The sequence below is a fragment of the Copadichromis virginalis genome, linkage group LG17, assembly GCF_057382275.1.
Source record: "Copadichromis virginalis isolate Kocher_CV1m ecotype Utaka linkage group LG17, C_Virginalis_male_GT1.1, whole genome shotgun sequence".
Lineage (NCBI taxonomy): Eukaryota > Metazoa > Chordata > Actinopteri > Cichliformes > Cichlidae > Copadichromis > Copadichromis virginalis.
The window spans coordinates 40,739,363-40,760,958 of record NC_140634.1 but is presented as its reverse complement, the minus strand read 5'-3'; the positions used below and the strand labels follow the sequence as shown (position 1 = coordinate 40,760,958).

The 21,596-nt window shown below is 42.0% G+C and overlaps 3 protein-coding genes across 3 annotated transcripts; all 3 read right to left on the bottom strand.

The window, feature by feature from the left end:
* Positions 1-482: 482 nt before the first annotated feature.
* Positions 483-9,533, bottom strand: hspa14 (heat shock protein family A (Hsp70) member 14). Its single transcript, XM_085435842.1, has 14 exons — positions 9,406-9,533; positions 7,541-7,621; positions 6,128-6,210; positions 5,574-5,622; positions 4,869-4,974; positions 3,948-4,041; positions 3,766-3,870; positions 2,861-3,022; positions 2,563-2,718; positions 2,193-2,295; positions 1,884-2,099; positions 1,534-1,698; positions 736-803; positions 483-643 (listed from the first exon to the last, which is right to left on the bottom strand). The coding sequence occupies exons 1-14, from the start codon at positions 9,460-9,462 to the stop codon at positions 565-567; spliced, it is 1,524 nt and encodes a 507-aa protein (XP_085291968.1). The 5' UTR covers positions 9,463-9,533; the 3' UTR covers positions 483-564.
* A 3,026-nt stretch (positions 9,534-12,559) lies between these two features.
* On the bottom strand, positions 12,560-15,230 carry LOC146689989 (beta-2-microglobulin-like). The gene is made up of 4 exons (XM_085436498.1): positions 14,988-15,230; positions 14,336-14,608; positions 13,721-13,757; positions 12,560-13,485 (listed from the first exon to the last, which is right to left on the bottom strand). The coding sequence occupies exons 1-3, from the start codon at positions 15,055-15,057 to the stop codon at positions 13,744-13,746; spliced, it is 357 nt and encodes a 118-aa protein (XP_085292624.1). The 5' UTR covers positions 15,058-15,230; the 3' UTR covers positions 12,560-13,485; positions 13,721-13,743.
* Positions 15,231-18,426: 3,196 nt separating this feature from the next.
* On the bottom strand, positions 18,427-20,527 carry b2m (beta-2-microglobulin). The gene is made up of 3 exons (XM_085435843.1): positions 20,391-20,527; positions 19,039-19,314; positions 18,427-18,860 (listed from the first exon to the last, which is right to left on the bottom strand). The coding sequence occupies exons 1-3, from the start codon at positions 20,452-20,454 to the stop codon at positions 18,847-18,849; spliced, it is 354 nt and encodes a 117-aa protein (XP_085291969.1). The 5' UTR covers positions 20,455-20,527; the 3' UTR covers positions 18,427-18,846.
* Positions 20,528-21,596: the final 1,069 nt, after the last annotated feature.

Here is a 21,596-nt window from a genome sequence, read left to right as displayed (position 1 = left end):
TGGAAAGCAGAAATCATATTAACGAGTCTGCGAACAGCAGTAATCTGTACGCTGATCTAAGTTTCAACTACAGGAAGCTGAACGAAACACGTGCGTGTGCTCATCCTGTGCTGTGGTCCAGAGATTGGGACCGAGACTGTTTAACCGTTCGACACGACAACAACTCCTGGCAGCACAGCGGCAAGAAGGTCCTGAGTTCGAGTCCAGCATCAGGCTGCGGGCTTTCTGAGCGGATACTGTCAGGCATTTGTCGTGTGTGTTATAAACACACACTTAAACATTTACACTTTGTACAACTTGGATACATCGACTTGCAATTTTCATTATGAACCATACAGGTACATACTCTCTATAGATGATCATAACTGACAGAAGTATTCAGTCTTAGCTGTGCTTACAAATGTTTGCTGTTAAACTACAGCAGAGAACAAACATGACGACAAACGTGCTGCAGTCCGTTTGAACAAAGAGTCAGAAACACGCACGTTTAATACGTTTATTGGGTAAAAAACAGAAAATAACATCGCACTGAGACCATGCTTCGTTTGTTTTTTGGAAAACACGTCACGATGCAGCTGCTATGGTGACGACCTCTGACCTTCCAGTGCCCTGTTCTACACAGGAAAGATGAATGGAGCCATCGCTGCAACATAAAGAAGAAACATATACATGTTTGCAACAACATCATCATCATCATCATCACGTGACTCTTGATGTTACCCAGGAAGGAAATACCTTTTCATGGTCACCACAGTGTCAATGCTGTGACTCTCCTCTGTGGGCTGCAGGTCTCTAAAAACAATCTGTGACACAGACACAAACATAAGCAGGAATCTGACAGTGATTCTAATAATAATGATGATTTTCTCTGGCTTATCCATCCTGGATCACAGGGGCAGCAGCCTAAGCAGAGAAACCAGACCTCTCCCCCGAGGCGATCTGAGGAATTTAGAGGCCAAGCCTAAAACTCAGGAACACCTCAGAGAAAACATTTCCCTGAAAGGGTGTATGTGGTCTGAGAGAATGCTGAGGTACTATGTGCCAAAGTAACATCCACATGGACCCAAGATTTCCCAGGAGAACATTGGCCAAATCATCAACTCTGGCTTGCTTCCCATAGTGCACCTGGTCTTGTCCAGGTAAGTGACAACACGGGGTATCTGTTCTAGGAGACACTTCACCATCAGTGCTGAGAGGAGCACGAGGCCACGGAGAGGACGAAGTCTCTGCTTAGACTTTAGTTTTTCTCTCTCTCATATCATCAGAGGAGAAACATGTTCAGATGAACCTCAGAAACTGCTGCAGGACGTCTCTGTCCAGCTCGGCAACAAGGTGCAGATGCTTAACATCAGCTTAACAAGCATGCTTTCACCTTCATGTCCTCCACTGTTGTGTTTGTGTCGCAAACAAATGACGTCACCGGACTTTTGGCCAACATGTTCCCAGCTTGTTGTGACGTTTTTCTAAAGCAGTTCCTAAACTGTGACTTGCACCAGCAGGCAGACAGGAAGCAGGAAGTCTGTTTGTGCTTACCTTGGACAGCTTCTCCGGCTGCTCTGTGATGAATCGCTGGTAAATCTCCAAACACAGCGAGGACAGTTTTCCGTCCCCCCTGAGGATGTGATGTCTGTGGGCAGGGAGGGGTGTGCCCACAGGAAGGAGAACCGTGAACATCTCAGCTCCAGACTCATCCATCTCCTCCAACACACCACAAAGGTCAGACAGAAGCCGTTAGAAATCGATTACAGTATTAACGAATGATATTATGTACAAATACATAAGTAGTGTACAAAGACTAGCTCTGCAGAGCTGAAACATTTATGTTCATGTGCATGCAACAAAGACCATGTGCAACATAAGATGTTTATCTGAGGTCTGAGTACTTTTACTAGTACGTCAATGGAAGACACATCCACTGTGACAGAGTCTTCCTCTGGGGTAAGGCCATCTCTGCCGACCAGCAGGCCCGCCTCCAGGGCTGCGCCCACAGCGATGACCTCGTCAGGAGGTGCCGCGTTGAGAAGCTCCACATCCGGAAACATTTCACGGATCATCTGCTGCAGACGAGGAATTCTGGCCGAGCCGCCGCAAAGAACCACCTGCAACACATGGCAGCGATCGAGGAGCGGCTTTTCTATTTAACACACAGCTATGCCATCACTCGTGCATCAGTAAAGACCTGCACGCCGTACCTTGCTAATGTTGTGAGGTGTAAGACCCGCCTCCTCGAGGACGGCTTTGATTGGCTGGATGCTTTTGTTGAAGAGTGAAGAGCAGAGCAGCTCAAATCGAGCTCTGAAAGAAATAACGCACAGAGGTCGTCACGAAGGACAAAACATCTCAGTTATCAGAATCCTGATAATGTGTGTTTGGAAAAGTCATTTAACAAACGACTTTTCCCTTAATTCTGCTGCTCAATTGATTTCATTTAGTTCTTATTCGTTAGCTTTATGCTTTCAAACGTTTATCTCAAATGTTTCGTTCCACGTCCAGCTTCAGCTCAGGCTCAGCCAACGATAATATTCAGATTCTTACAATCTGTGCGTCGACACAACAGCTCACCTCGAGACGCTGCACTCGAAGTCGATACCATCATGAAGGGAGTCAACGAAGCAGTTGGCTGAACCCAGCGAGGACAGGGAGTGCTTAGCCATCTCTGCACCATTCATCAGCTTCAACATAGCCCGAGGATTAGAGCTCACATCGTGCTTAAACGTGCTGTACAACACACACACACACACACACACACACAGTGAGGACAGCTACACGGACTCAAACATACAGAAAAATCTTTAAGATGTTCGTCTGTTGCTTTGGTCCTTCTCAGTAAATCGTTCAGACTCTGATGTTCGGTTGGTACCGTTTGAATTCTGAGGCGAGGTGCTGCGCTAAGGCCTGAGTGAAAGCCTCTCCTCCGATGCTGTGGTCAGTGTGAGCGCTGCGACACAGGAACATTCCTCCATTGACCTGCAGCACTGTCACGCTCAGGGACGTCCCACCGAGCTTGTAGACGAGGACGTGACTGTGGAGACAGGACGCATCGCTAAAGGACAAGAAGATGGAAAATTCATTCAAACGGTGACTGCTCTGTCTGCTGGTAGCTGACGCACGCACTACTTCTGCTGGCTGTGGGTGGGGTTCTGGGGGGTTTCCACTTGGCCGTAGTACCCGGTAGTTTTTTCGTTTCGAGGTTCCCAGCAATCAGAGCCGATCTAAAAATGTGACATCAGCAGACAGCCTACCACCGATTGGCTAGTCAGTGGCGTCACTGAGTAATGAAAGCGTCTCCTTCATGAGACCACGCCTAACGTGTCCTCCGCTGTTTGTTGTGTTTGCATACAAATGACATCACTGGACTTTGGACTGGGTTGCTATAACGACCCCTGGACATCGTGGTACTGATACCTACTCGAGTGGAGTCGAGCAGGTATCAGTGGAAGAGGTCGAGCAGAACTCCCACAAGGATTTTAGATGCTCCAGCTTTTTAAACATGTTGTTGGATAAAGTTTTTTCCAAACAACATTCACATCTGCGCCGTAAGTCGGATCAGCAGGAGCGTCGATCCCTGCTCGCCAACACAGCTTACAAAGGAGCCCAAACTAATGTTAGGCTGATTCTACCAGTTGGATCAGGTGGTAGAAGTAACGGCAGTCCCATCCTCCTTAGATTCAGGAGAGTTCATGTAGGCTCGGGTACACGCCGACCACGTCAGTTTGAAACCAGTGACCATAATGAAATCTGAGGTGTTCCTTTCCTAAAACACACCTCTTCCCTGACGGCGACTCCTGTCCGATGTCATAGGCCAGCAAAGCAGCAGCAGGCTCGTGGATTAGCCTCAGGACATTGAACCCTGCAGCTTCAGCCGCGTTCCTGAAGGAAACAGAGGTGACGATTAAAAACTGAAACAGATGCATATTTTCAAAGTGACATAAAAAAGATGCACCTACCTAAGAGCACGCTTCTGAGCATGTGCAAACTCTGAGGGAACAGTAATGACAGCGTCACTTACATCCGAGCCTCCCAGAGCCGACTGAGCCGTTTCTGTGGAAACAGCCATAATCAGTCGGGTGATTACTTTACAGAAAACTGAATACCCACAATTCATTTCTGAGGCTTTACGTATCAGGACATTACAAAATCTCATCCTTCTGAAGTGAAACAAGCCCACATGACAAACACCAGGACATTATTACAGCACTGCTCAGTCCACTTTCAGTCACTGTGTAATAGCCGTGCATCGTTCTGTTGCATGACGCGGTTCAGCTGTTGGACAGATGCTCTCACACTTTAACACGCCCAGGACATGCAAACTTAACTGATGTCAGTCGATTAGAGAGTTTTCAAAAGTATCAGATGTCCAATGAGGACGATTTGATGGTGGGAAATTTCTGACACATTATCAGGACCACACGCTGTGAGAAGCTGACAATGTTGCCCCAGAAATAATATGTCAAAATATATAAACTGTAAAAACAAAAACGTGTTTGTATGAAGCTTATATGAAGCGTTTTTTGTCGCCTCGGGGCGGTGTTGTGCGATAACAGTAAGACTTTGCCAACAGCAGGGGTGGGGAACCCCAAGCCTCCAGGGCCGGTGTCCTGCAGGTTTTAGATGTCCTTGATCCAACACAGCTGATCTAAATGGCTAAATGACCTCCTCAACATATCCTGAAGTTCTCCAGAGGCCTGGTAATGAACTAATCAGGTGTGCTGAGCCAGGGTGAGCTCTGAAACCTGCAGGACACTGGCCCTCGAGGCTGCAGAAAGCTTGGAGGACCATCACTGAAGACCACATGAAAAATAATAAATCTACCAGCAACTTTGGCTCCTTGGAAATAATGACGAACATTTTCACACTAACAGATTTACCTTTCATTTTCTGGAAGATGAGCTTTGCGACATCTTCTGGAGCAACATACTTTGGCTGCTGTCCTGATGTGATCTCATAAAAAGGTTTGTTTTCTCTGCTGACAACCTAAACACACAAAACATCCTCAGACTCCAAAAACCAAACTGTGTTTTTGTGCCGTCATCACAGATCGTTCTAGAGAAACTCTCTCACAGACCATAAACTGGCATTTTCAGGAAGTTTAAATCTCAGCATGTGTGCCGCTGAAGGCAGCTTCTAAAAAACGAATAATGATAATATAATGCTATAATGCTTCTCAGTGTAAGTAATGCCAGTGTGTAGTTAGGATTATGTGTAAAATGTAAATAAGAAAACAAACTGCAGTTATCTGTAAATCCCTGCAGAACAATTCACTCATTATCTACTGAATCCAACATCAGAGGGATCCTGTCAGTACGAGTCAGTAAATGGAGCTGTGATCTAAGGATGTAGTCAGGAGGGAGAAGTGTGACACAGGGCTGTTTAACATTAATGGATCATCAGCTTTAAATCAAACAAGACCTGAGGCAACGTTTTAAAATTGTGAGCACAGAAGAAGTGTTGAGAATGAGACGAGCTGGCTCAGCACCGCCTCCTGCCATCTGTAAAACACCAGGATCCAAACTGTGTGGATCTCCTGGCGTTTGGTCTGCAGGCTCTTTCAGAGGGTTGTTGGTGAAACCTACCTGACATTTGGTCTCCGTTCTGTGCCTTTGTATCTCTGGGTCATCAAAGCTTTTCAATCAGAGAGAAAGAAACAACACACACACAGTTATGAGTTGCTGTCCACAGGATGTCGAGGATAATAAATAATAACAACACTCGTTCCTTCCTCACTCAGGCTACAACTATCACAGCATGAGTACAAATGTTGTCATTTCTGTCTCAAAAACATCGTTTCCTTTCTACTGGAGCTCACTGAGCAACTGCTACATGGATCAAAGCCATCCTCTCATATGTAACAGCTGATGGTCTGTCTCAGGTGTCTGACTGGATGTAGCAGCGAGTACAGGAGCCTCCATGTTCCTGCCACAGTGTTACTGTTTTTCCCAGAGGAGAAACCAGACTGATGTCCACGTGTGATGATACAATCAATCTGAACAAGCATCATCATCATCATCATCATTATTTTCTATGTTAGAGCTGCATAATCTTGCTTTTTTTCCTTTGAGTTATTAATAATTACAATAATATGATGTAGGTTTCACATTTGCAAACAAAACATCGTCAGCTGTGTCACCTTCTCCCGAGCACTTGTTTCACTTTGATGACTGTGCTGGCAGCATTGCGGACCCGTCCCTGTTTTGCTGCTATACCTACAATCTGCAGAAGAGGTCAGAGGTTAAAAGGCTGCTGCAGTAGATATCTCACAGGTGCAGGAAGCAGCCGTCAGTAATGTAAGAATAATTCTGCACCTCAATGCAAAAAATCATCTTCTCCAAGTTCCAAAACCCAAAAAGCAAACAGCAGACGTGTCTGTGAAGGTTCTCAGTCATCCAGGTCATCGTAGTCTGAGGAGCTTGCAAAGAAAAGCGTCTGGACTTCTTTAAGTTGCTTGAAGACGTTTCACCTCTCATCCGAGAAGCTTCTTCAGTTTGAGGGTCAGATGGTGGAGAGGCCCAGATTTAAACTCAGTGGGAGTTTCCCCCCCACAGAGGGACAAAAGGACCCCTGATGATCCTCTAATCACATGAGCCAAGGTGTGTAAAGGGTGTGGGTCACAATCAGCCAGAGTTTCGGGTGAGCTCATTGTGAAACCTGGCCCCACCCTATCATGTGATTTCCTGAGGTCAGATGGCCCAGGATGTGATTGGGCCCAATTAGGATAGCCGCATGTTTTGAGTGCTTCCTTTACATGTGTGTTCCTTCTTTTTCCCTTCAGGCTTAGAGGGAACATTTGAGGGAGTGGTTATCCTAATTGGGCTTTTATAAAATCAGCAAAGATGCACAGAAAAGAAGATCAGACACCAGCGAGGGAGGATAAGAAGGACAGACGCAAAGGTGAAACGTCTTCAAGCAACTTGAAGTCCAGATGCTTTTGTTTCTAAGCTCCTCAGACCAAACAGCAGACAGATCTATGCTACACAGATCTATGCTAGACAGATCTATGCTAGACAGATCTATGCTAGACAGATCTATGCTAGACAGATCTATGCTAGACACTATAAGGTAATATGACAAGACCATGACCACAGAAACATGTGACCTGTGATAACAGAGGAACTTCTCAGTTACTTTTAACACTGCAAATATTTTAGCAATATGTTTCATTGATTGGTCATCAACATTTCTTCTATACAGACATTGTGCAAAGCCAATATGATGCTTAGGGAATTTAAAATAGAAAGTAGCTCGTCCACAGAAGGACTGGTAGCTCCCCTTACGATAAGGGTTCAGATCGCGCGAACAGGTGTGAAATGTGTGTGTTTAGTTAGTTAGTTAGTTAGTTTGTTTTAATCAATTTTAAATCATGCTTTTTATTTGCTTTTGTTTCTAATGTCTCTGTAAAGCACTTTGAATCACCTTGTTGCTAAATTGTGCTATACAAATAAATTTGCCTTGCCTTGCCTTGCCTTGCCTTGCCTTAGTGCTAACAGGAAAGACTGAGTGCATGGGTCAGGCACAAACCCAAGAAGTGAAGCCAAAGTCGTACCTGTTCAGTGTCTCTGTAGCCCACCACAGTTGGCGTTACTCTGTCTCCTGCATCGTTAGCCACCACATCAGCCCGTCCATCCTAAACAACACGCAGCATACATTCAGAAACACTTAAATATATACTTTGCTCAAAACTCTTGGATATTCAGATGCATCAGCAGCTGATTTCCAGGCTCACTTATCCACATATATTTCATGTATGAATCCAAGCTGCAGATCTTTGTGAAAAAGCAGAGAAGACTTCAGTCCCCGTAGGGCTCCTTAAGGAGTTCAGCTTGGCCCAAGGAACCTTGACTACATGCCATAAGACTGTTGTTTGACTGGAGTGGAAAGACATCACTGTCCTAAACTGGTTTACTGTTGAATTACTTGAAAAACCTCAAATTAACATGCAGCACAAATGTGAACTGAGCCTTAATAATCAGAGTCACGAAAGGTTTTGTGTAATCGTGAAATGAAAGGAGACAAGAGGCTGTTCAGCCTCCTCAAAGTAATATCTAATTAAGGTTTGTGGTACTTAGTTTGTATCGTCTACATGTGCCATTACAGGAAGGCAGCAATGACGCAGCTGCAAAAAGCCTGGTAGACTCCAACGTTTTCATTTTTTTGCTTTCAAGTTTCCTAAAATGTGAAACTTCTAAAACTTGCTTGGATTTAAGACCCAACATGCTGAAAGGCTGCAGTGGCCTGGGTGCAGTTTCTGTGTTCCTTTGTGCACTTTGTAACAAGTTAAGGCTGTTGTATAAAAAAGGGTAGTTGGGTAGTTTTTACAGTAACAAGCATGCAGGCCAAGCGTCAGCCTGTCAGCGCCTTTAGTCTGAATCGTGAACAAAGTAATCTTTAATGACTTTAAAAAGCAAAGGCTGGGAGCACAAGTCTGATTTACACTGCACAGTATTCACTCGTCTGCCTTTACACACATGTGAACTTGAGTGACGCTGCATTGTTAATCTTTCTAAAGTTTAATATGATGTTTGCAGCTGTGACAGTTTCAACCAGGGATGTACGCGATTACTCGCCGTCAGCAGTGATGTCACTAGTCCAGAAGTACTCGTCATGTAATTTAATTCTTTTACATTTATTGATACCCAAATGTTGTGTCCTAAATGTTATGCTGCCACCAGATGGCGCATCGTTGTTGAGAAATGCCATGAATCTGTTCATCTCATCTTTTTGTTCACACTATTATTTCTGGTTCTTTAAAAAAGCAAAAACTTAGATTGCAGATACAAGCGGCGAAAAGTTGGTTTTGTGTGAGTGTGGAGGGGCTCTCCCTGAGCGATGGAGGTCAGTCATTCAGGGGCTCAGAGGACAGCCTCTCCATCCACTGACACAGCTGTGTGACTTTATGTACACAAAAGCTGAAATATGAACATTATAAACTCCACTAATATTTAGTTCATGTTTCCTTAGCAAGCATATTTGACCCTTTTTCTTGGAAGTTCACTTAAATCACTTGGACCCTGCAGTCCACACTATAAGGTTGGGGGCGGGGCTTCGGGAAGGCCATCCAGGAGTTTAAGGTCATCTCTAAATCATGCTGGGGTGGAGCTGGACTCTAAAGGTGGTGTCAGAGGTGGATGTTGTCCAAGTACAATACTGGACACTCAGTTTTCTCATGTGTTTGGCATCGATGTCCTATCGGAGCACCAAACTGTGTCCCAGTTTAAAATGCTTAGTTATTAATCTGAGATGAAGAATCTGGATGCAATCCTCTCTCCTTATTTTACCCACTGAACTAACTGAAACAATTCATTGACTTATATTCACTCTGCCAGCAGCTTATCGAGCACCGCCATCCTTCAGGACATGTAAATGTTCACATCAAAGACGACATGCGAGGTTTCATGAAGCGATACTCACCTTAAATATCGCCACACAAGCGGATGTATAACCGAAATGAACCCCAATCGCCGACATGCTGCCAGCCCTCAGCCCAAAAGACCGACAAACATGGATCCGGTTCTCCTCACCTTTGAACCGGAAGAATTTCTTCTTGGAGTAGTTCAAAACAAAAGCATGTATTTTTTCTGAAGTATTGATGTTTATTTTTTTTTTTTACTCTAATATCATTGTTTGTATTCATGATTTGTTTTGCAGATATCTTTGTGGCTGTATGATTGTAGTTGCCAACTAACCAGTCATATCTTTGAAGAAACGGCGACAAACGACCGTTTCCGTTTGATGTCCGTGAAACTGAAACAAATCAAATGTACATGGCTGACACGCTTTGATTCTCCTTTTGCACTAATTCTTTTATTACCGGTATTTGTAAACATATTTCAGACTATAACTAAGTACGTGTGTCAATGTCTGGTAGTGACTAAGTCATTACGCTGGGAAGCATCCAAAATAGACTGAAGGTAGCTGGGGGCGGAGCCTGATGCATAAAGAATTATGTCTGTTAAAAAAGGACACTGTTGTTAAGATAATACAAAGCATTTATGTACAAAGTAAATAAACCTCTCTGTCATCCTATTTATAAGGTTATGTGTCGTGCTTGACTGAGCAACAGTGACATCAGTCTGCATGTCCTGAGGAATGACTTTATAAACTGGGCCCTACTGACCGAGGTCATGAATATCACCTGTTGTTTACAGCTGAACAGCGGCTGCTGAGGTAAAGATATGAGACGATGTGGACAGATTATGTGAACACTTAAAGTTCTAGACTATCAGCACCAGTAGTTTAACTGAGAACATCGTCCCAATTTCATCCAAATTTGCACCCAAAAGAGAGACTGACAGACTGTGGACAGTCTCTGCGACGTCATGAACGGACTGTAGCTGAATCAGGAAACACAGACGAGAGGAAATGGTAATTACAAGCTATGATGATTGCCTTTAAGTAATGGGACTACATACTTACGTTTATGTAATATGAGCCCAGCACTTAGATGTATGCATTGAACTGAACCTCAGTCTCGAATTTTTAGAACTTTTTGGATTTCTTTTACAGAGCTTAAAAATAGCTCGATCAAATAGCTTGGGACAAATACTCGTGTACATGTAGTACAGCTTTAAAAAAGGGCTGTGTCCAGTCTGTAGTGCCTCTTCTGAAGCATCTGTGTAATGATGGGCTTAAAACACTGAAAGTTGTGGAGCTGAGAAGCATTTTAGCTTCCTGGGAGAAGAGTGTGAAGCCTGGCTGGATGATCCAGGACAAAGAGCCACCAAAGGAAGTGGTCTGATTATCAGCTACATTGATTGTCCTTATTGTACTTCAGACTCCTTATTAAACACTTATTAAATGATCGCTGAACAACTTAAAAAACCTTAAATTACCTGATAATCACGAAGTAAAAGTAAACATAAAAATGTCTGAACATTTCTGATTCCCATCCTACAATTACACCCGTTACTGCAGCTCTGCCATACTACACAGTATGTTTTTGTTATTGGGGAAATTAGAAATTCCCCTGGAATAAGAGCTGCTGCTGTGTGATAGCTAACAGTTCATATTAAGTTGATAGAAGTAACAGTAAACATACAATAAATCACATCAGAGCGCTTTTAAAACCTCGGGCATTCATTACTGCAGTGACACCGTTCACTAAAACTATGAAGCAGAGTCCTGCTGTGGGTTTGTGCAGCAAATGCAGCAGGAAATAATCCCACGCAGGGCTCTGCTACGACGCTTCACACTCATAAATTAGATTTAATATCATTTAGACACAGTAATTTAATTGTATATATATGTAACCTTACACAATAAGTAAGGATATTTTTGTTTGGTCAGCTCTTTGTTATAATAACGCTGACTGGCAGTAAACCTCGTGGCACCAATCATTCAGAAATAAAGAGCTATATTTGTGGTTAGCAGAGCTGAGTATGCAGGTTGTGCCCAGTAAAAACTTTATAATAATCCCTGTATTATATTATTATAAACTTTATATATAAAATATTCTCTGCCAGTGGCAAACAGCTTATTATGTTATTGATTGTTTGGAGTTTTCTGTAGCTCAGGCCAGACCCTGCAGTCCCCTCACACTGATGTGCTGGTGTCCATCTGTCCTGCAACCTGAACACATGGAGCAACGTCGTGTTTACCGAAGAGTCCAGACTCCGCCTACCTGCAGGTGGATCATGAGGTCACAGGTGGAGAGGAGATGCACAGTGCTCTGCTGCTTTTGGTGGAGGCAGTGGGGTGGGTGGAAACACGAGGTCCGTCAGTAAGAACAGCTGTTTCTATTCTTGTAGTTAAATCATATAAAGAACTTTGGTGCCTATCAAAAAGTTTAATGCACCTCGATTGTTTTGGTGAATTTGTCTGAATTTAGATCCAAACGTGTCATTTCCAGATTCCTCTGTGGAGATGTTACACGGTCTCCTTTTTACACCAAAAAGTCAATAAAGCGTGAAAACATACGTTACCCCAAATATACTAAATGATCCGTGAATACACCGAAGCATCAGACTTTCATGCACTTCTTGGAATTCTCCTGGATTCTCCAGTGAATTGAGAATGAAATACAAACCGTTTAGTGGTGAGAAACAACGACCTTTCTCATGTACGGAAGAATTCAAGCTTCAAACATACACAATGTATCACCTGCAGGGCCACAACCCCACACAGGAAGTCGGACTTGGCTCTCTGATGTTAAAAAGTCCTGACTATGAGTGTGACCCAGCAAGCATGCAGAGTGTAGTCGATGCAGGTGAGGGGACTCGCTCAGTCCGAACTCATCCAGCTGCCTTCCCTGCTAAACCATTAAGAAGAAAAATGAGCAGCCATGCATGAACCCACCAGCTCCACCTGTTAACAGTACATGGAATCACTCTCACCCCATTTTCTCACTCATTGATTTCTCATTTATACAGTGAAAAAACTTATATTTTGATTCATCTTTGCTTACGAATAAATATTAGCAGATTATGAGGTTGGATATTAGGACCTTAAACCTCTCTTAGCTGTGATGTGGAGGCGGCGAGAGGAGGACTTCTTCTACGCCAGGTCACATGACACAGTTTAACATCACTATTATAATAACTCGCTGTGCACAGCTGGACTTCCAATGTGAATTAAACCAATATAGTTTTATTTTGCATAAAATATGCCAGAACAAACAGGAACCGTCTGGTTAACTTCATAAACTTGTAATGTTACAAACAAACCAAGCAAACGGTCACGTTTGGAGTCATTTCAACACAAAGCACGTTTTAGTAAAATAAACATTTTCAAATTGGATACATATTTACATTGATTACCTTATTACAACATTAATATGAAAGTCTTTAGTCTGTATAGATTTACCTTAAAAATCAGAGCAATGCAAACACTTCAGTTTCACCACCACCACAAAGTCGATACTCAGATCACCACAAGATTCCTAAAGGAATATTTATCTGAAGAGAAATCCATAACTAATCAAATCCTCAAAACTTCTGCACGTTTCCACGGACGACCACACCCACGGACACTCCCACGGACACCACCTGGATGTGTGTTTCCTACAGCTAGTAGGAAACACACATCCAGACCTTTCACAGCAGATGCCAAAACTCATCATTCGAGATAACTTCAAATCAGGTGCTTCACACGTTCTGGATGTGTTAAAGGCAAAGTGTAGTTATGGGTTGTTCTGTCTTCCAGCTGTTTTAAGAGAATAAGGCACAGAAAATACATTTGGTTTGGCCTCAGGGAACATTTCAGCTACGTGACTGGAGTAAGCTGGGCACGTTTCAAACATGACGCCTGCTGTCGATGTTGATACTTCGTGTTCACTTTTGACAGCAGACGCAAAATTGAGTGGTTTAACGCACGCTGCTGTGGCGCTGTGTGTCACAGAAACGAATGAAGCTGAAGGATGGCTGCTGTCTGAGCCCGTGGAAGTGCAGTGTTTTCATTTTGTGAAGCTCAAACGGTTGCATAATCAAATCCATTACTTTAGACATTTTCAAGATTCCAGAAATATTCCAATCTTCTCCATCCTGCTGAGCAGACCTGTGGGGACCACAAACATAATACAAACATTGTCTATCACTCAGTGCTTTGTGGGTCAGCTGCAGCGGATTCAGGGGAGGGTGGCTGGCACGGTTGCAAACACACTGCTATGATTTGACTGTAGCTTCCCTGCTGTCAGACACAGCTCTGCAGCTGAGACACAAGCCACACTCCTCCACCACAACAATGTAATGTCATTATATTGAAGTATGAATACTGATGAGCACATACATACCTGGAGCTGGACACGTGTAGAACTTACATATCTGCCTCTGAAACGAGACATTCAAAACATGTTTATGCTAGCTGTGATCTGGCCGGTTACTCCCCGCCTGTTACAAACACCAACAATTTCAACTTAAAACTTCAATAAGGTCTTTAAAGCAGGCAAGTGTTGACTGATGAACATGATGCATTTGTAAAAACATTTCAGCGTCTCTGAAAATATAAAATGTGTTTTTACAAGGGGACAACATCTGAGACTACAAATTTGTTCTTATTGGCTTGTTTGTTAATGAGCGTTTGAATGACTACGTGTTTCTTTTCATGATGCTTTTAATATGAATGAGTGATGAATGGAGTATTAGGAACTTGCACAATGTTCTATGTTCTGTAATTGTTCTGTTTCTGAACCGTTTTTTATTCCATAGTTTTGTTTATTGTAAACAATGTTAGTCAATGTAATAAAATACATGATCTGAAATAAGAAATAAATATATAAAAACAGATGATATGTGTGTACAAAACTAAAATACAGAACTAAGAAGATTTAGCAAAATATTTTCTAACCTCACGTACTGTGACCTGTGAAACAACACGTACACACAGACACAGTGAAAAACACTCATACCCCAAATATATGTGTTCTTTTTCCCCCCATGAGTTACTCTGCAGGTGAACACATCCTCCTTGGTTGGGGTGAAAGGCACATGCTTGGTCATGTGGTAGTGCCAGTTCTCTTCAAAGGCCAGGTCGGTCTGCTGAGAGCCTGGCATCTCTTTGTCATTCCTGAGCAGCTCGATGGTGATTTCAGGAGGATGGAATCCACTGACATGGCAGATGAGGGTGTTGGCGGTCCCGTAGTGTCCGGGGGAGCGGGTGTACACCTGAACCTTGGGTGAAACTGGCAAACACAAAAACAGTCACTCACTTACAGATGAAATAAAGACAATAATTTAATCCAGATGATAATTATTCATTTAGATTCCACCAACTTATTAAATATAAACACGGCAATTATCTGCGTCACAGTGTGTCACGCACAACAGCCAAACAAGGAAGTACTCGTAGTACTCGTAAAACGTTACAGCGCCTTTAAGTACAAGTTATCAGTCGTTTAATACTGTAAGTACTGTAAGTATGTTACTGTTTGCCATTTCCCAGAGATTCCACTTTACTACCTTTAAAGCCGTTTTGCTTTCACTGGGCCCGAGCGCCTTCCGCCTGATAACATCGGGCCATTTCGGAAACACAAACATGTTCAGTTACCGGAGATCACTTACTGGTCTTGACTGCCGAAAGACCTGTGAGTCCCAGCAGAAGGACGACGGCGAGACACACAAACGTCTTCATTGTTTCACATACAGACCGACTCGATATATCGCTGTTGGAGATTCGCTCGATAGAGAGAAGACAACAGTGCGTCACGATCCACACCGAAAGTGAAACCGTTCACATCGGGAGTGTTAGCTAACAGACACCGGGACGTCCAGGCAGTGCTAATGCTAACTAACAAAAAGGGGGTCTGTAACCCCGCCCACCAAAACCATGTTATGGCGCCCCGTTTATAAAAACACAAGCAGCACAAACTCGTGACAAGACGACACGTGCCTATAATTCTACCAATAGGAAACTCCAAACGTCATGTTGCTAGGCGGAATTTACTCCGACATGTTGTTGTTCACTGTCGTTTGAGCAAATAAGCCGCCATGTTTGAGATGGCTGCCGGTGTTGTGCCAAAAACAAATGTTTCCGTGTATTTTTTATGTGTAATATCTTTACGTATGTTGGTAAACAGACTTCGGTGAACAGCGTTTACAAAGAGGTTTTATATAGAATTAAAAAATTATCAGTTTTTCAAGTATCTTTACAACTCTGTGTTGTTGTACTTACATTATAACCAATCCGGTCCTTTATCCCCACTTAAAATATTTTTACTGAACTATTGTAATATTTGCTGCCATTTCTTCTGTCCTCTTGGCCAACTTACTCTTACAAAAGACATTTTCAATGTTAATGAGATTTTTTAACTGCATAAATAAAGGTTATATAAAAGTCACTGCCAAAAACTGGTTGCGCCTTCTAGCTTGTTACACGAATGTTGTTTGTGGCTCAGTGTGACTTTGTGTCCTCCATGAGGGAAGCATTTGACATATGTTTCACAATTTAATATAACAAGTTACTTATAGCAGTTTAAATACGAGCAATCACTTTTTGGCACAACAGCCCGGAATTGCTGCTTTGTACTTTATTGACAGACCTTAGAAAATCCTCTCAGGTGTTTACCTTTCCAAAGAATTTCCCACACATCGTTTTGGTGTTGATAATAACTCTTGTTCTTTCTGTGATGGGAATACTGAATGACAAAACATTTATTTTACCAGTGTATACACTGTAAAGCCCCGTGGGACGATGTACACTACTGGCTTTTCCCAAAGATTCCAAACTTACGTGAATTTTCAAAAAAAAGTATTTTTGGATCTTTAAGAAAAAAATAAACTTGAAAATGTCTTAACTGTGATCATTATTATGGGTAAATTCTTCATTCATAAATGTCGATCTCTGACAACAAGGCCGTCCTTTTTCACTTCTCACAGTGAACAGTGAAGTTTATGGACAAAAACAAGCTGTGGCTCTGCACTGAAGCTTTTAGAAAACCCCTAGGTTAGAATTGTATTTTATTTTATGTCTTTTAATTTATTAATTTATTTAATTAGTTATTATTTATTTATTTAATTTAATTACAGATAATGAAAATAATATCAACACAATTGTGGGCTGGGGGGGGGGGCAAATGAAATATTGCACATGGCAGTGGCAAATTTTGAGTGGCACTTAGTACAGTATTGCATGGAGTACGGTTTTTATTTGTTTAAATACTAATAACAGTGAAGTGACCAGTGCAGAGTGTAAAATGTACCTATGAAACTGTAGGACCGATTCTGAGTGCATCTGTGTTGTGTGTGTTTAGGTGTTGTGGTTGAAGTGTCGAATGGCTTGATGACAGACTCCTGTAACGTCTGCCAGATGGTAACAAGGAGAAGAGCTGATGTGCTGGGTGGCTGTGGTCCTTGATGATGCTGTGTGCTCTGCGGAGGCATCGCTGGAGATAAATGTCCTGAATGGCAGGAAGCCTCATGCCAGTGATGTGCTCTGCTGCCTTCACCCTCTGTAGTGATTGCCGGCTGCTGGCAGAGCAGCTTCCGTACCAAACTGTAATGCAGCTCGTCAGCAAGCTCTCGATCGCACACCTGTAGAAATTTGAGGTGATGTTAGCGTTCATGCCAAGCTTCCTCAGCCTCCTCAGGAAGTAGAGCTTTCCTGATAGCAGTGTCTGTGTGAAGGGTTGGAAAAGGCTTTGCAATTGTTGCCATATTTTTTGTACTTGTTACATTTGTTTAATTAATTTATAAAAAGTTTATCTGGTCTTTAAGTGATGACATGATGAATCCTGCTTCCGGGCCCAACGTACTCTGCATTTAATAATAATAATAATAATGGATTGGATTGATATAGCGCTTTTCAAGGCACCCAAAGCGCTTTACAATGCCACTATTCATTCACTCTCACATTCACACACTGGTGGAGGCAGCTACGGTTGTAGCCACAGCTGCCCTGGGGCAGACTGACAGAAGCGAGGCTGCCATATCGCGCCATCGGCCCCTCTGGCCAACAGCAGTAGGCGGTAGGTGAAGTGTCTTGCCCAAGGACACAACAACCAGGACAGAGAGCCCGGGGATCGAACCGGCAACCTTCCGGTTACAGATACGCTTCCCTGAGCAAAGGTCGCCCCAAAACTAAGGTAAAAAAAACCCCAACAACTGGTAATTCTTTGGGGTTTTTTTTTTTTACATTTATTAAGTCTGTTGTGTTTTTAATGTGTTTTAATTCTTTGTATCTTGTTCTATTTAATCTCAACAAGCCCATAAAAACAGTCAGGGATCACTGTCGGCTTTTCTCATTTTTTATTACCGCTAATAATTTAAAGCTCAGTTTTTAAAACTTTAAAAACTATTTGGACTATATTTTCATATAGTCCAAATACCTAAACTAGCTTTTTATGATAACATACAAATCTTCTGCAGGTCCCAAAGTCAAACGAACACTGCGGCATCACTGAGAGTTACAAACTGTCTAAATTCTTTCATCTTTAATAAAATGATCAGTGTTGCTGCTTTACCAGGTGTAACAATTAAGTTTAACATCCAGGCATCCATGAAAACAGGATTTATTACATTTAGTTAGAAGTTAGCAGGAAGTTAGCTCGCTAGCTTCCACCTAAACATGATATAGCATGTTCTGACTGAGAGGTTTCTGAAGCATTCAAACGTACAGCTCTGCTATCACTTCCAACATAAATGAAGACAGAAAACTAAACAGCAGAGATGTTTGTAGGGTTACTGAAGTTGAGCTAGCTGCTATATAATGATGTGCTACGTGATCGCTAGCTACACAGCTATGTTAGCATAGCATAAACACAGTGAAGCTGGAGGATGTGAGATGTTTGTTTAGTTTTTACAGGACTACAAAGCCTCGCGCAAATGATCGTTTTCATGATTGTCTGTCAAGAGACACTTTGCAGGACTCTCAAACTCGTGGAGACCTATGCCTGATGAACACACAGCACATTTGTTTTCACAACATAAAGAAATGAATCAATATTTCTGTATAAAATGATACATTTTAGGGTTTTTGTAAAATAATAATAATAAAAACACCAGAAATTTTCAAGAATTTTTATTATTATACATGTATACACACATACATATAACCCATTATTCTATCATTTGAGAAACTCATTTAGGTATAAAACAGTTTATTGCATAATGGCCAAAGAACCCCTCACATATGGAAAAATATTACAACAGGGTGAAACAAACGAGGCTTTTGTGATTACAGCTGAGCAAATCCATTTAGTCAAAGGCAAACCAGCAAAAAGTGACACCCTAAATTTTTATAATCTCTACATCATACCAAAATAATATTGAGAAATTACTGTTACCTAATATGTTACTGATAATTATTCTGATGAGAAGAAACAAATCTGACGTTACACGGCGGACTCTGATTGTACAGGAAGGACAGATGTTGGGTAGCGGGGACAACATGACCGATGTGACACTCTTTGGTCCCCATTGGTGTTTACATGTTTGACTCTGTAAAGAGAAAATATTAAGGTTATTCATTTCATAAAAGCACAGAAAGACAATTTCATTCACCGCTGATTCATTTATAAAAGTATTAAACATGTTTAATTTTCTTTTGTATTTTTTTAAATTTGAGGTTACTACATAATGCTTATGACTGTATATAGTTTTGGCTATCTTAACTCACCCCAACCAAAGGTTTTTGGTTCTTGTGTCCCATGAGTGACTTTGCAGGCGTAGTTTTCTCCTTCCTTTGGTGTAAAAGCGACGTGCTTGGTCAGATGGAAGTGCCAGTCCTGGTTGAAGACCAGGTCAGTCTGCTTGGCATCAGGAATTTCTGCCCCATCCTTCAGCAGTGTGATGGTGATGTCAGGGGGGTGGAAATCACTCACGTGGCAGATCAAGACATTTTCCTCTCCATACTTTCCAGGATTACGGCTGTAAACCTGAGTCTTTGGTGGAGCTAAAGGCAAGAATGAAAGAGAAAGTAATATCCTTAATAAGGGATCAGTATTCATAAGTGGTCCAGCCTGTCTGAGGCCAATTTCGTTATGATGATTTTAGACCAGCGGTCCCCAACCTTTTTTGCGCCATGGACCGGTTTATATCTGACAATACTTTCACGGACCAGCCTTTGAGGTGATAAATACGACAAAATAAAACCAGTACCGGAACCAAAAAAGAAGGTTTATTCATAACACAATGAAAAGACCCCGGGAAACCGAGTTAACACTAAAAACGATAAAAACCTTGAAAACCATGAATTTCACACACGAGCCTCAACTCTTGCGGCCGGTACCGGTCCGCGGGCCGGGGTTGGGGACCGCTGGCTTAGACTATAAATATGAAAAGACTCGCTTGCTGAAAACAGAACTGAATTGGTGTTTGAATGACTTTCCTGTTTTTGTTTTGTGGCCCATATGTTACCTGTAAATGTATTTTTATCCCCAACACGACAAATTTATTTACCCCTGATAAAATGGGACGTGCTCACATACTGATGCTTTCACACTGAATCAGTGTGAAAGTGGATTGTCCTCAACAATATCAGCAAATACAACCAAGTAATTACTTTTGCAATGAAAGGACAGAAATAGTAAGAAGAGAAATCCTTGTATTAAAATATCCTGCAGCCAGCTGAGGGCGCTCTATGTATTTACAAGAAATCGAAACCAAATCCAAAAAGCTGGGGGGGAATTCCACTCTGTTAAAAACACCATGGACGGTTTTCTCCTTACATATTTATTGTCCAGTCAAAACGAATCGTCTCTGGACTGAAACTGTTTAGAGTCGATAAACGCAGCTTTGTTTTCCTCAAATCAAAGCACCTTATGAACCCCTCCCTGACGGCTTTGTTTTGTCTTTGTTGAAAAACGTATAAAAATATGACGTAAAACTTACAGACTAACCAAACCGTGATTAAGATTTACACAAAGGATAGAAACCGTTTGACTTGAAGTTCAGACTTTTATAAGTTCAGTAAAATGACAGGACTCAACCTTCAGTATTTCAGGGAGACTTTTTGAAAAAAGTACTTACAGTATTTCCCCTCCACTGCGCAGTAAACAGCTGCGATAACAGCCAAACACAGGACGGCCTTCATGTTTTCTCTTTGTAGTCGCAGATCCTGCTGAGAGCTGTTCGTCTCTCGCGCTCGCGAAGCTGGAATAAAGTAAAAAAGTGGAGCGCGTGAGGATATGCGAGCGCTGTAAGACAGCCCACAGCCACACGGGCCAATCATTCATTTCTCTCATGCTGTTACCAGGTAGAATCCTAGTAAAGAGGTTTCGCTCACTCATGACAGGCACATGTGGAACCTCCCTGGAAACTACCTGAAGTTTTAATCTCCATAGAACTATTATTTATGATATTCTGTAATTATTGTTGTTAATAATAATAATGATCTCATGCTGAAGTATTTATAGTTCCTTCGTTTCAGATTCTGTTTTCTTTTTCTTGTCTTTATTCACTTATTTTTTGTTTTCTTAACTTTTCCCCCTCAGTTTTATTCTGGTTTGGTTTTAATTCCTTTAAATTTGTATATGACTTGTTCAGGCACATTTTGGACAGCTCAACATAATTTTGGGTGATTGTAGTGCAGAAAGTAGAGCAGGTTACCTAATCAGAAGGTTGGTGGTTTGATCCCTGGCTGCTAACCCAGGCTGGTCTCCGATCCATCAGTGTGTGAATGTTAGATAGAAAGCATTTAATCATAGGAAAAGGGTGCTCGTATAAAGTGATACATGTTGTATTAAAGGACTCTGACTGTTCATGTTGAGCAGAAAAGAGCTATATAACAACCAGGCCATTTACCATAATCAGTAAGTCTTATTTCTTTATGATTTGGTATATTTTGTGCTAGCGTCTACATTTATTCATACTTTCAAAAGACAAATAATGCATCTCCTTCATTAACATACAAACAGGGGGACTCTGAGGAAAATCTACCGGATACAAGCCATGATCACCAGATTTGATATCACAAGAGAAACAAAATAATGAATAAATCCATAATTTCGTGTTTTAATCAAACTGTTCTCACTATTAGTTTTCTGTTTGCGCTCGGTTTGGTTTCAGTTAATTTCCTGTCGCCTATTTTAGTTTTTATTGTCTTTAAGTTTAGTTTCATTTTCATGACTTCAGTGTTGTGACAGACTAGCGCTGGTTAGTTGTTGTTTTCTCCTTTCATGTCCGGGGTGGAGCATATGAGGTCATCTCCCAGCTGTCCTGGATTGCCTCCATCAG

Bases quoted from the DNA above. Each gene is read 5' to 3' on its own strand.
- hspa14 (XM_085435842.1), bottom strand. From the start codon at position 9,462: ATGTCGGCGATTGGGGTTCATTTCGGTTATACATCCGCTTGTGTGGCG. The intron at 2,719-2,860 runs GTACCAACCGAA...TGTGTTGTACAG, and splicing joins CTCGCCTCAGAATTCAAACG to CACGTTTAAGCACGATGTGA. The intron at 2,100-2,192 runs GTACGGCGTGCA...CATGTGTTGCAG, and splicing joins CACCTCACAACATTAGCAAG to GTGGTTCTTTGCGGCGGCTC.
- LOC146689989 (XM_085436498.1), bottom strand. From the start codon at position 15,057: ATGAAGACGTTTGTGTGTCTCGCCGTCGTCCTTCTGCTGGGACTCACA. The intron at 14,609-14,987 runs GTAAGTGATCTC...TGTGTTTGCCAG, and splicing joins TCTTTCGGCAGTCAAGACCA to TTTCACCCAAGGTTCAGGTG.
- b2m (XM_085435843.1), bottom strand. From the start codon at position 20,454: ATGAAGGCCGTCCTGTGTTTGGCTGTTATCGCAGCTGTTTACTGCGCA. The intron at 19,315-20,390 runs GTAAGTACTTTT...TCTTGCCTTTAG, and splicing joins CGCAGTGGAGGGGAAATACT to CTCCACCAAAGACTCAGGTT.